The sequence below is a fragment of the Danio aesculapii genome, chromosome 23, assembly GCF_903798145.1.
Source record: "Danio aesculapii chromosome 23, fDanAes4.1, whole genome shotgun sequence".
NCBI lineage: Eukaryota > Metazoa > Chordata > Actinopteri > Cypriniformes > Danionidae > Danio > Danio aesculapii.
Genome location: NC_079457.1, coordinates 41,621,274 through 41,635,275, shown reverse-complemented (window position 1 = coordinate 41,635,275; position 14,002 = coordinate 41,621,274). Strand labels below are relative to the sequence as shown.

The 14,002-nt window shown below is 38.4% G+C and overlaps 1 protein-coding gene across 4 annotated transcripts in view; it reads left to right on the top strand.

Moving 5' to 3' along the window:
* usp19 (ubiquitin specific peptidase 19) overlaps positions 1-13,652 on the top strand; it is a 30,858-nt gene extending 17,206 nt beyond the window's left edge. For 2 of the 4 annotated variants that reach the window (XM_056449837.1, XM_056449836.1), the window contains exons 17-26: positions 555-695; positions 798-916; positions 1,014-1,157; positions 1,688-2,007; positions 2,085-2,198; positions 4,885-5,101; positions 5,186-5,338; positions 6,467-6,633; positions 6,717-6,892; positions 12,557-13,652. In XM_056449837.1, the coding sequence (XP_056305812.1) occupies positions 555-695; positions 798-916; positions 1,014-1,157; positions 1,688-2,007; positions 2,085-2,198; positions 4,885-5,101; positions 5,186-5,338; positions 6,467-6,633; positions 6,717-6,892; positions 12,557-12,697 (1,692 nt within the window). In that variant the 3' untranslated portion in view covers positions 12,698-13,652. Of the gene's footprint in view, positions 1-554; positions 696-797; positions 917-1,013; positions 1,158-1,687; positions 2,008-2,084; positions 2,199-4,884; positions 5,102-5,185; positions 5,339-6,466; positions 6,634-6,716; positions 6,893-9,765 lie in introns of all 4 variants that reach the window. The other 2 variants (XM_056449835.1, XM_056449834.1) reach the window with 1 other exon arrangement.
* The last annotated feature ends 350 nt before the right edge of the window (positions 13,653-14,002 follow it).

The following is a 14,002-nucleotide window of genomic DNA, read 5'->3' as shown; positions in this document are numbered from 1 at the left end:
TTTTAAGTATGTTAAGAGGGTTGCACACTGGATGCGTCTTGCAGCGTCATACATTTTATAATTCTAAACAGATTTCTATTAGGGTACGCAAACCGGCGCCGCAAGTCGGCGGCTTTCCGCAGCACCCAGCTACTACTCGGGACACTATTCATATTTCTGCCACACCACAGAGAGCCATCTGCATAGCCTCATATGAAATAACATTTGAATGTGTGCGTTACTTCCAACTCTCATATGAGCAGCACATGCGGTGTGCGACCTCCTTTACAATCATGTAATCATTGACTTCTATAGTGGAAGTTACCATGGAAGTGGTTATGGTTAGCGTTTTCCAACAATTTTCAGAATAAAAAATGCAAACAAGTCTGTGGCAAGTGAAGGCTGAGTAAAAGATGACGGAATTCTCTGTTTTGGGTGAACTATCCCTATAATTATTGCCTTTAGAATTAGAATATAATTGAATTTTATAATCAGCCATATTTACAGGGCTATAGCTGAGTGACATTGTAAAGTTCTATACACTCTAATCTGTGTTGTTGTTTTTTTTTCTCCAGGTTGTGAAGGGCAGGTTTCACAGAATCTTCTCACCATCTCAATCTTTAGACACGGTCTCGTCCAGTGACCTGCTCTTTTGCTTTGAGATGCTGTCAAAAGATCTCATCAAAGAGAGAGTGGTGCTGCTGAAGATCCAGCAGGTACACCATTTACACCGCTCTTACTTCCCTTAACTATCGCAGATTTGTGTTCACATTTGCCTTTTATCTTGCTATAATCATGTGTTTTTTTTTAATCTTCAGAGACCTCAAATTCCTAGCATACCAATCACAAAGTGCGCTGGTTGTCTGAAGCCTCCTGCCTCTGACGAGGAGAAGCTGAAGCGCTGCACACGCTGTTATCGTGTCGGCTACTGCAATCAGTGAGTTGTGTGTTGTTCTGGCTTTGACATCACACATACGATTTTGAGATTTTGCCTTGGGCGTAGTTGGTGGTAAGATTATTTTCTCTGATTACAGGACCTGCCAGAAGAACCACTGGCCTTCTCACAAGACTATGTGTCGGTCTAATGTGGAGAACATCGGACAGCCGTTTTTAATCAGCGTGCCTGAGTCTAGACTCACTTACACTCGCCTCACACAGCTTCTAGAAGGCTACTCTAGGTATAATTACAACTATATTCAGATTTGTTTATCTATTTGTGTAATTAGGTCAGGATAAGATGATCTAACTGATATACGGATATAATTTTAGTATTTATCTATTTATTTGTCAGTTTATTTGTATATCATTTATTAAAAAATAAATAGATTGCAAGGTTTTATATACATTTTATGCATTTTTGTGGAAATTTCGTGTATTTCCTTATTTAGAATTTTATTTTATGAACTATTTTTAAAATCATTTTATAACTTCTTTGTTTTAACAGTGTTCTAAACTAATTTTGATTTATTTAGTCAGTTTTATATTATATGTACTTATTTCTGTAGGATTGTTCTATAGGAGTATTTATTTATTTAGCTTTTTTTACTATAATTGTGAAGAATATTATGTAATTTTACTTTTTTTTTTTTGTAGCCTTGAATATTTTGTGTGGATTTATTTCAGGTTGTTTAACCTATAGTGACATAATAAATATAATTTATAAACTATGAAGTAGTAGCCCTGTTTGAGCCTTGAGTTCTGTGTGCAGGTACTCTGTCAATGTGTTCCAGCCACCTTTCCAGTCAGGTCGGACGTCCCCCGAGTCCAGCCTGTCCCGTGTTGACCTGACCTCCATGGCGAGCAGCGTCTCAGAGTGTCAAGAGAAGGACCTACCATCAGCGGGAGACGCAGAAAACCCAGCAGAGCAGGCTGGATCTGTCACATCCTCACAAACAGAGAGCGCAGCAGATGGAGGAGACACTCTCTCCACACACACCACTGACTCAGGTTGCTGTGAGCTCGCCTCCAGCTCCCATGATTCTCTGCTGGAGAAAGAAACGTCATGTGAAAAGGTTGTTAAACCAGAAGGTAAGTTGGTCTAAGGATCTTTACTCTGGTCTTTGCAGTTGTGGTGTCATAGTTCATCATTGTTTGTTCATTGGCAGCTGTAGTGACTGGGTATCAGCAGCCTTCTGAGTCAGCGAGTGGAAGTGCATCTCAATTTTACATCACGATTCTGGACTCAAGCCAAAAGGACGACAAAAAACTTGAAGAGAAAGGTCAGTCAGAGGTTTTGTTTTGTAAAGTGCTTGTGTGTTTAGTTTAGGGTGAGTGCCTGAACTGATACTAAATGGAAAAACACATTTAAAAATACATTTAAAGGTCACCTATGATGCAAAATAAATATTTGTAAACTGTTTGGACAGAACTATGTGTAGGTATAGTGTGTCCACTGTCATAATGGAGTGATATAAACACAACAAGTCTCATTTTTTTTTTCTGACAATAAAATAGGATTTAATTGTCAGTGATTTTTGAGGCCCTCCACAATGTGACGCAGGAGTGTGTTTTTCCCACCCACCAAATTAATTGACAGGAGTGTATTAACACTTCTACGCAGTAACACATACAAGCAAATATCCAAAGGGCAGGATTTGCAAAACGACTGGGATTAAAAGATCTGTTCAACTCTCTGTGATCAGCTGCACCTCAATTAGTTTTACAACTTTAAAAAAAAATTAAAACGGCATGTTTGTAATAAAAAAGACAGTAAAATCGCTATGTAATTCATAACCACTGGAATCACCACGGCTGCATAGTTTCAGTACAACTATATTCAAGGATATAAACAAGGATATACAACATATGAGGATACAAACACACAACTGGAGTCCTGGTTTTTGGATGTTAAATCTATTACAGTAACATGATGAATATCCACATTTGCTGCAGGAAGACGTTCAACTGTGCAAGTAAAACATGTACGTGTGTGTGTATTTGAAATGGTATTTGTGTGATGTTGCAAAAAAGCTTGAATAAACTCCACAACAAATACATTCAGTAGTCTTACTTCAGTAGCTACCTTATGTGCAGTCTGGATATGCGAATAAAAAACGGTTGATGGAAACGCCAAGATGCGCATACATTTTGAAAATGCACAAAACCATATGCGCATAACTGAGTAGGATAAACTTTTTATTCGATAAGAAAAGATGTGCATAAGCTGCGATGGAAACTATTTTACTGAACAATTTCCAGCATGCACATTAAAAAGGTCATGTGATTTTGTTATAAGAGATCATGTGATGATAAAAATGTGTGTGAATAGACAAACCAGCAGGCTGAACACACTGTAAAACATCTGAATTATTGTTTTGGTCCCTCTAGAACACCTTAACCGTTTCGGTTTTAGTGTTATTATATTATTCAGTGTTTCCTCTAGGATTTTTTCCAGCTGTGACGGCAGGCCTTTTTTACACAGATCTACTAACTACCTGTGGCGTTATTTCAATGACAAATGTCGTGAGCGCAGTATTACGAGTCAAGATCGCATTTATGTAATAGCCTACAGCACGCGAATCTCCTTGCTCCCGCTTTTTGCGGGTAAAAAGTGACATAGGCGGGTAGTAAAAATTTGGCCGGTTTTGCAACGGCGTGCCCGCCAGCCCCGATCTGCCCTCATAAACCTGTTTTGATCTCCCAAAGAGATGCCATAACCCCTGTTCTTCGCAACAGTGTATAAACGCTTGTGATCTCGACAGCTTTTGGGCTGGAAACAGTCAGCATCATCTGGCAACACTGAGCGCAGATCTTCTTGTGCGCTCTCAAATAAACACTGCTGAAGTGTGATTTAGTGCGTTTATGTAACGAATATGTCTCCAACATTTATTAGATTTGCTAGGAATTTTTATGAATGTCTCCAATAGACCTACAGAGCGGTATTAATGCGTCCTGAAGTAAAGTGAAACAGCTATAAGTCATGTTTGCTGCACGCATCACGCACCTGTCAGTCAGTCAGCATGTAACCTTAAAGGGTTAATCAAATGACGCACAGCACTACTACTGTCGGTTACAGAAAAGTTCACGCGGTTATAATTCACTTACCCTTTAATACGTTTTGGTGCAATTATCACCTGCTATTAAACAAATAAAATGTTTTGAATGAGAAGCTGTAATGTAGCCGTGGCGGAATGAATTTTGGCGTGGCGCCCTGCCATGGAAGAATGAATGTAGCGGAAACCATGTTATTAATTACCTCCAGAATCAAGAAGATCTGTGCTCCGCAGCTCATGCCTTCAAACATTACCAAGTGTTCATTATGTCTCAGCATTGTCTTCTGAGGCACAAGTCATTTATTAAATAAGGAAAAGATTCACGCAGCTTCTCCTACCGCAGCAAATTCCATTTTTACTCTTGATATTTGGCTCCAATTCATCAGGAAGTGGCGACTTTGTTCTCTTTGACTACTTGGATGGAAACGCTGCTTTATTTGCATGTCTTTTATGCGATTAATCTAGTTTTGCGCATACATTTAATTTGCATCTTGGGATGGAAACCTAGCTACTGACTGCTGTTTATCTGATGTGACAATAGAAACATGGGAATGGTGGGCGGGGAGAATCAGCTCATTTGCATTTAAAGGCACAGTCAACAAAAAAAAGCTACAATGTCCTGTAACCTCAAAATTCTGAGGCAAACTGCAGATTTCACTCTCTACCAGCAGGTTGAACTTCTCAATAGCAATAATATAATGCCGTGCCAATCGTATTGTGATTTGTTTGGCATTTTTGTGATTTGAACCACCACATATTTTAAACTTATTTCCAACCCTTTCGCAGTTCATTTTTAGGCATCAATAGTCAATAAATTATGCATCAGAGTCTGTGTTCTCATTCTGCCTTATTGCCACTGGGTTTCATTACCAAACCTTATTGTGTATCTTCACCATCTTGTTGTCTCCTGCAGGTGACGTGGTACTGGAGCTGCCTGATGAGTGTACACTAGAGCTGGTGTGGAAGAACAATGACCGGCAGAAGGAATATGTGCTGGTGCGCTCTAAAGATCTAGAGTTCGATGAGGATCCGGGCTCTGCTACCGAGACCTCCAGGGCAGGACACTTCACCTTAGAGCAGTGCCTCAATCTCTTTACCAAACCTGAGGTCCTGGCCCCTGAGGAGGCATGGTATGAACACACACATCTCAGAGTGCCCATAGAGAGGTGTTCAAATAGAATTGTATGTGTGATTGTATGGATTTTCTTGTTCAGGTACTGTCCTAAGTGTCAGCAGCACAGAGAGGCCTCTAAACAGTTGCTACTTTGGCGTCTTCCGAATGTACTCATCATCCAGCTCAAGCGCTTCTCATTTAGGAGTTTCATATGGAGGGACAAGATTAATGACATGGTCGATTTTCCAGTCAGGTATACTGAAAGTTACTCGGAGTTTCATAGACTTTCACTTGCACTGGTGTTGAAATGCTTAGGGTCTTTATGAATTTTGGTATGCTTTTTTATATATATATATATATATATATATATATATATATATATATATATATATATATATATATATATATATATATATACATTTGCCAAATCTATGTATGTATGTATATTTTATGTATATTTTACGTCCTAAATTTTAGATTTACTGTGGCGTTTCTCAAAATGTCCGGCAATATTTGTGTCAGTTCTTGTTGTTTTGCTGTGAAAATATACACGTCATAACTTTTTTGACCTTGAGGGCCATTGGTCTCTGTAATTTATATTAAGGGATCACTAAGAGAAACAAAGAGAGAAAGTGTTACCTCTTAACCATTTGAAGCCTGCTAAATCATATTTGATACATAAGTGACTCCTAAAATTTAGCAGTAGCAAAAGCATGTTGAAATATGGTGAATTATGAAAAAAGGTGAATTATGCATCAAATGTAGCTTTGTTCGAATAGGCTTTGTCTGAATGAGTGTTGAGATGGTCACATGATGTATAGTCACGGACCTAAGGAGAAGTGCAGTGTTGTGCCATGTCTATGAATACTAAAGGTATAGCACACCAGATTTGCACTTTCTATTCGTGAATATAATGTTATATATTTATATGCCTGTCTGGTCAAAATCTGCATCAGTTAAAAAAAATGCCAAGCTTCTCTACATTTTGTGACATTAGTTTGAGTTTGGATTAAATTCAGTAATCTCAGAATTGCATAACATCTGACTGGTATTCTATTCATTATAGGTTATGGTAATTCAGCTTTCAAATCAGTGAAACTCAGCGAAAAGCCAGAGAATTTGACATTTAGCTTAGAGTGGGAATCCCAAATTTAGCTGCTTTATGCCTGTCATATAAATATGTTTCTAAAACTTCCAGATGTTCACTGAATAATTCTTTCAGATGATTTATTTTGCAAAGTGATACTTGATAATATCAGCTCACACATCATTAAAACATCAGTGCAATATTATCATAGACACTCTCTAGTTTTGTGTGTTCTATAATTTGCATTGGCCACCTAATAAATGTTTAACCTGCTTAATTTTCTGTCCTCATCAGAAACTTGGATCTGAGTAAGTTCTGTATTGGTCATAAGGGTGACATCCAGCAGCCGCCAATCTATGACCTGTACGCCGTCATCAACCATTACGGTGGAATGATCGGAGGACACTACACAGCCTACGCTCGTCTTCCCAGCGACAAGAACAGCCAGCTCAGTGATGTTGGTACGTCGGAGCTCTTCTGGATCAAAAACATCTCAGCGGCTGTCATGTGATGCCTATTACTGCATGTCTTCTGCTATTTTCAGGCTGGCGTTTGTTCGATGACAGCACAGTCACGACGGTGGAGGAGAGTCAGGTGGTGACGCGTTACGCCTATGTGCTGTTCTATCGCCGCAGGAACTCTCCAGTAGAAAGGCCGTCTCACCTGCTGGGACCCCTTGGCGCTGAATCGTCTGCTGCCACCGGTGGTGCTGCCAGTCAGGTGAGCTCAGCACCTTCTCATGTCACCGCAACCCAGTGGAAAAAACGGTTCATCTTAGTCGTGCTGCTATGTGCTTGCTCATTAAAATTGCAAGGGATTGGGTAACATTCCTGGTGGATGCTCAACACTGACAGTAGGGTATTTCTCCATCATTCATTCTTTAATGAGGTCTCACTCAGACAACATCAGCTGATTATAGTCCATCAGCTTTGGGAGATTATTTTCTCTTGGATGTTCTGGAGCTTATTTTTGTGACATCTTGAGTTGTGACTAATAGATGATTCTCAAAGCATTGAGCATTGATTGAGTCCATTTGACAACTTTTTTTGTTGTTTGTTTTTTTGCTCATGATTTTTGTGACTTTTAAAAGGTAAAAATATACAAAATATACAATGTCAAAAAGTGCGCAAGCAATTTTTCAGCAAGATTCCAAGACCAAAAATGGTCTATTGTCAGTATCATTGTATAAAACGCCGTGCAAAAACTCTCTCACCCTCCAATCCTCCCAAATGTGCAGATTCCGATTGAAATATTTGGTTTTCACTAGTGACATTTTGCAGAGAAACTATAAACCTTAAGCACATGAGTGACCGTGAACTCTTTGAAATTGATTCATTAACATGATTCTATTGGATAATGAAGTGATGTGTTAATGTTGTGGCTACTTGTTAATTTGCATTAGCAATGTTTATTGTGCAAATTAGAAAACATGTTAAACATAAATGTGTTGTCCATGAGTTAAAATATAAACATGCTAATTAATGTTAGCAACAAACTAAACAAGCTAGAAATGTTTACAACATGCAAATTCATATTTTAAACATATTAGCCAACATGTTAAAGCTTACTAGCAACATGTAAAATGTGTTAGCAGCATGATAATTAAAGTAACACACATGTAGTTGTCGTGTTAATTTTACAATTACTGTCAATATGCTAGCATAGCATGAAAAACTGCTAAAAAGGTGTTTTATGTAAAAGACATTAAGAAATGTTTTTCTGTCTTTATTACTTTCAACTTTACCTCAAAGGAGCACTTGGCATTTTTTGGAATTAGTCTCATTTTACAAGTCCCCTAGAGGTAAACAGTTGAGTTTTACCATTTTTGAATTCATTCAGCCGATCTCGATTCTGACTGAAGCACTTTAAGTGTAGCTTAGCATAAATGATTGAATCAGATTAGACCGTTGGCATCTCCTTGAAATGACAAAAAAACAAATTGATATTATGTAGACACAATGATTACAGTGCATCCGGAAAGTATTCATAGCGCTTCACTTTTTCCACTTTTTTATGTTACAGCCTTTATTTATTTATTTCCTCAAAACATAAAAAATTCCTACACACAATACCCCTTAATGACAACGTGAAAAAAGATTTTTTTAAATGGTTGCAAATTTATTGAAAATAAAAAAAGCTGAAAAATCACATGTACAGAAGTATTCACAGCCTTTGCTCAATACTTTGTTGATGCACCTTTGTCAGCAATTACAGCTTCAAGTCTGTTTGAATATGATGCCACAAGCTTGGCACACCTGTCTTTGGGAATTTTTGCCCTTTCCTCTCTGCAGTACGTCTTTATCAGGTTGGATGGGAAGCGACGATGTACAGCCATTTTCAGATCTCTCTAGAGATGTTCAATAGGATTTAGGTCTGGGCTCTGGCTGGGCCACTCAAGGACATTCACTGAGTTTATTAGTCTCATTCACCAAACTTTAGTCTCATCAGACCAAAGAATTTTGTTTCTTATGGTCTGAGAGTCCTTCAGATGCCTTTTGGCTTCCGTCTGGCCACTCTACCATACAGGCCTGATGGATTGCAGCACAGATGGTTGTCCTTCTGTTAGGTTCTCCTCTTTCCACAGAAGAATGCTGAAGCTCAGACAGAGTGACCATTGGGTTATTGATCACCTCCCTGACTAAGACACCTTCTCCCCTGATCAGCTTAGATGGCCCGAACTGAAACTGAAGCATCTCAATAATGATCAGTGGAAACAGAATGTACCTGAACTCGGTTTAGAGCTTCGAGGCAAAGACTGTGAATACTTATGTGCATGTGATTTTTCAGGTTTTTTATTTTTAATAAATTTGCAACCATTATCAAAAAATCTGTTTTCACATTGTCATTATGGGGTATTGTGTGTAGAATTTTGAGGAAATAAATGAGTTTAATCCATTTTGGAAATAGGCTGTAACATAAAAAAACTTACCGGATACACTGTATATAGACACAATGATATTACATAGAGCTGTTACCTATCTGGGGACTATTATGTGCTGCATAATATAATTGGTACGGCAGCAAAGTTCCTTGAATTTTATGCCAGATTGAGTGTAGTTCCTAGTCATATTGACCTAGAAAATAGCAACTTTTTATTATTTCAGTCGGTCTTAGAACACAATGTAACTACAGAAAAATCAAGCTTTATATAGGAAAACTATTTAACCTCTTATTTGAATTTGTTTCAGTGAGATGCTAATGGTCTAATCAGATTCAATGATTTATGCTAAGCTAAGTTAAAGTGATCCTATCATACCAGATCTGGAGATTGGCAGAATGGATTCAAAAATGGTAAAACTTCCTTTAAATTTAAACTTGTGTCTTACAAAAGAGTTTCACACATTTCAGAGTTTCCATAGCCAATATAACATGACAGAATTTATCCAAAACTTGACTGACAAACTTGCTACTCAAATTGTGGAATCGACTCTTACATGCTAATCATCTTGCCTGTCCACTTGAATGTGTGAGCGGGATATGAAACTGGAGCAGCCAGTGAGCTCTTTAAATACTCAGTGTATTTGCTGTTCTGCGGTGTAATGATGAGGCAAGGCCCTTTCCTAGAAGCTGACACAGGTTTCCGCCAATCGCAGGCGTCTCTGATATGGCAGGAACTGGAGGAGGATGAGGAGGGGCAGCGAGAGGCCTCTTTTCGGAGCCTGTTCCGCCCCGGTCTGCGTGGAAGAAGAGCCAGGATGAGGCCCGAGCATGAGGAAGAAGTGGAGGAGGGCAGGGGAGGGCTTTCTCACCGCAGACGAGATGGCAACTCAGATTACTCTGACGGCGAACGAATGAGATATTTCATCTTGGGCACTGTGGCGGCAATCCTAGCATTGCTGTTCAACCTCATCTATCCTTTGTTGTACTGGTCCAACTGGGTTTGATGTACTGAGGGCCTGTAGTGGCGAGTACTTGTACAAGATTTGCACTTTAAACTGATCGTACTGTTAATCATGTCTATTTTTGATGGGATTTTCAATGTTATTTATATTTGGAGGAGAATTTTTGCTTTATAACATTGTCCAAATCCTTTTTAAATAAACACTCAGGAAAAATATCTTACAAAAAATACACGTATTTATTATATGCATTTAATAGTTTATGCATATCTATAGATGGGTTTATTTGCCAGTTCCTTTTTAGACCGATTTAGACAGAAAATCCAAATGTAGATTAATAGTACTAAAACGGTAGTCCGTTAGGAAAATGAATCACTCACCATCATGTTGTTCCAAACCTTTAGGATTATTTTTAACCATTGGTAACCAGTTTCAGTTCCCATTGACTTCTATTGTATTTTATTGTGCCCATACAGTGGGTAAATGGGAAAACAAAATCAAGTTACCAAGCATTGTTCAATATGTTGTCTTTTTTGTTAATGCAGGTTTGTAATCACATGATGGTAAGTGATGACAGAATGACCTTTTTGGGTGAAAAAGAAATCTTCATAACACCTGGCAGCCAGCATTGCGTACCAGCTATGTATAAACAGAATTAGCAATGACTCTTCTGCTGACTAACCATGTAGTTGTCTAATGTCTATGCTAATTATTAAATGTTAGTTTTAAAGTCAACATAAATTCAACATAATTTACTCATGTTACACCATAGTAACTATTATTAATGGGCATAGTTTGGTCTTATTATGCTTTATCAACCAGTCTGTTTTTTTCCTAGAAAAGTTGTTTGTTTGTTTGTTTGATTTGATGAAAATAATTTTGCCAATGGTTAGATAGTGATTTAGTCCTGTCTTTCTCAACTGGGTTCCTGGAGGACCACCAGCTCTGCACATTTTCCATGTTTCCTTAACCAAACACACCTGATTCAGATCATCAGCTCATTAGCAGAGACCGAAAGACCTGTTATGGGTGTGACAGATAGAAGAGACATGCAAAACATGCAGCGTTGGTGTGCTTCCAGGAACGTGGTTGAGAAACACTGAATTATTCAATGTTTTTGGCGAACTTACAAATTTCTGATCCCAGTTTGTGGCCTCTTTTATACCTGGTATTAGCATGACACACTATTTTTACGCTTTGAGTTTGAGTTTCAAAAGTGAGAAGCAATTTAGTGGATGAAAAAGATGTGGAGAATTATAATTTTCAGCCATACTCTGTGTTTTAGTACAATGGAGTGTAGGTTTATGGCTGTTTGAATGCATTTGACCACATTTACCCTACAAAAGTAGTCCAATACTATGTATTTTTGTGGACAAGCTCAAAATGTGACCTTGGTTGTTCTCATCAAGATTTTTTCCCTCAAATCGTATGTTTTCCAGCAGATTTACACTGTTAATTGCAAGTGATCAAATTTGTGCGTCTAGACATAACAAATCCTAAATTGTTGTGATGTTTGGAACTGCAGTAATGCTAAGCTTCACTCTGTGTGTAGATACTCGTATGAGAATAATATAAAATCGGTTTAACGTCTCATCCAAAAGATAGTGCTTACTGACAGTATAGCGTCCCCTTCACTATACTGGGGCGCTAGGACTCACACAGACCAGGCTGAGCACCATCTGCTGGCCTCACTAACACCACTTCCAACAGCAATCTAGTTTTCCCAAGTGGTCTCCCATCCAGGTACTGACCAGGCTCAGCCCTGCTTAACTTCTGTAACTGGTCTTGGGCTGCAAGGTGATATGGCTATGGAATTTTGCTGTTCATGCTTTTAAAAACCATATCTTGTAAAAAAAAATGGATTTAATACCAGGTGTAAATGAGGGTTTTATGTTAAACCCACTACTTTGCAATCAAATAATTTCCTATAAATATAATCCGGTCCTGCCTTGCAAAGTTTTTTGTTTAAATTTTGTTGCTTTTATTTACTCCTTGTAAACATGAAATGATTTTCCTCTGTCTTAATATGGAATTGTTGCCAATGTTCTCAGTCGTCTGCAATGTTTTGTTTAATAATGAGTTTGTAGTTGAGCATTTTCTGAGTCAGCTCAATACTGTACTTCTGTTTTCCCTCTACTATGCACCATTGATTCAAAGCCTGATTGCACATGTTGTACATTGACATGAGATTCTCATGTTGTAATATGAACGCTACTCTAATTCGTGGATGTGTGGCATTTCCAACAGTCTCAGGGATGCTGGTGGCCTATTCATTGCTTATGTTTCCGTCCACACTCAAAAAGCCTAAAAGACATGCGGCTTCTGTGAATGCCTCAACTCTGGACACCATGACTAAAAAACAACACCATCAGATCTAATTTTACCTCATCACAGATTGTAATTACAAGTGGTCATGTATGAAATGATTAAGATCTGTTTTCGGTTTGTTTTTCATCATAATGGTCTTATTTGCAGTTGGCGTTCATGTACTCCGTTCCGAAGATGCATGACGTTTCTCCCTTTATAACGGTGGTTTATTTTACAGGCTTCTAGCCAGACACTCTTTGGGACAGACCTGGATCCTGACGGACCCCCTCAGTTGAGCACGGAAGTGACCTCAGACATGTTTGCACATTCTGGAGAATGTGCCGCCCCGTCCTACAGCAGCATGGAGGAGGTGGATTGAAACTTGACCCGGTCAGGGAGACTTGCTTCCTCCAAACAAAACCACAAACATTAATAGACGTTAATGCTCACAAGTGGGTCTAGCATGGCAAAGGTGCTCTATTTCCTTTTTTTATTATTATTATTTACATTTGCAATGTGGACACAAGAGGCTGGGTGTCCATTTCCAATGCAAAACTGTTTGTTTTGGAAACAGCCTGAATGTTACGATACAGCAAGGCGATGATGCTTACGGACTAATCACATATTCACAAATAATTCTGGAAGGTGCACAAACTGAAATACACCATCAGTCCTAGAGGAAGCGCACAGATCTGTAAGGTTTTTTATGACTATGAAAACATTTTAACACTTAGGAATTATGCCGTTCACAGTTTCACATTAGGTTTCTACTAAAATGTTTATCTTGCTTGTTTCCACGAGGTGTTACCATTGAAAAAGCCCATTAGTGAGTGCGTTCAACATTTTATTTGATATTTTTCCTCTTTGAATTATCATCTGGCCTGATGTGTTTCTTTATGAAGAGTCTGGAAGTGTTGTGCAAAACTGTTGTAGGTGAACTTTTAAGTGTGGACGAAGCAGATTGTTTTGAATTTCTTTTACCTTTCACACTAAGGCCATTACTCAACATCTCTTTTCTTTCTCAGACAATCCTGCTATCGGAGTAGATTTTCTTTCTTTTTTTTTGCTCTGTTGTATCCTGTGGAAATGCAAAGAGAGTTTGATTGACTGAGATGCATGTTGACCTGCAATAGCCCTAGTACTGTGTATCACATACCATCTCTTTTGTTTTTTCTTACATTTTGAGTGGATTGTCGTGTGTCCTCCCCCCCTATTCCTTGTTTTCGTATCAGACAGCATAGTAAGCGGGAATTGGGGGTTTGATCGTAAGAATGCTGCTGTGAATAAAACAAATGGTTAATATAAATAAAAGCCTTTTTTGCGTAACAACCTTAGATGTTACAGTTGTATGTGGATATTTTTTTGTCAAATTTCACTTTTCACCTGTACTTTTACAAGAAAAACTTTGTAATGAGCAAGTCGGACCCTCATGATAACTGCAACATTATCATCATCATGGGTCATATTTTGCCTGAAGGAGATTGCTTAAATTATGGATATCCCCAACAAATTGTTCCCAAAAATACAAACGTGTACATGCATTGATAGTAATGTACCCTTTCAGACTAATTTTGAAGCATAAATGTACATTATGCACTGTTTGAAAGCTTCTTATGTAAAGCTTCTTATTGGCTGGGCAGTGGTTTCATAAGACAAAACATGATTATTTACAAATATAAAGGGG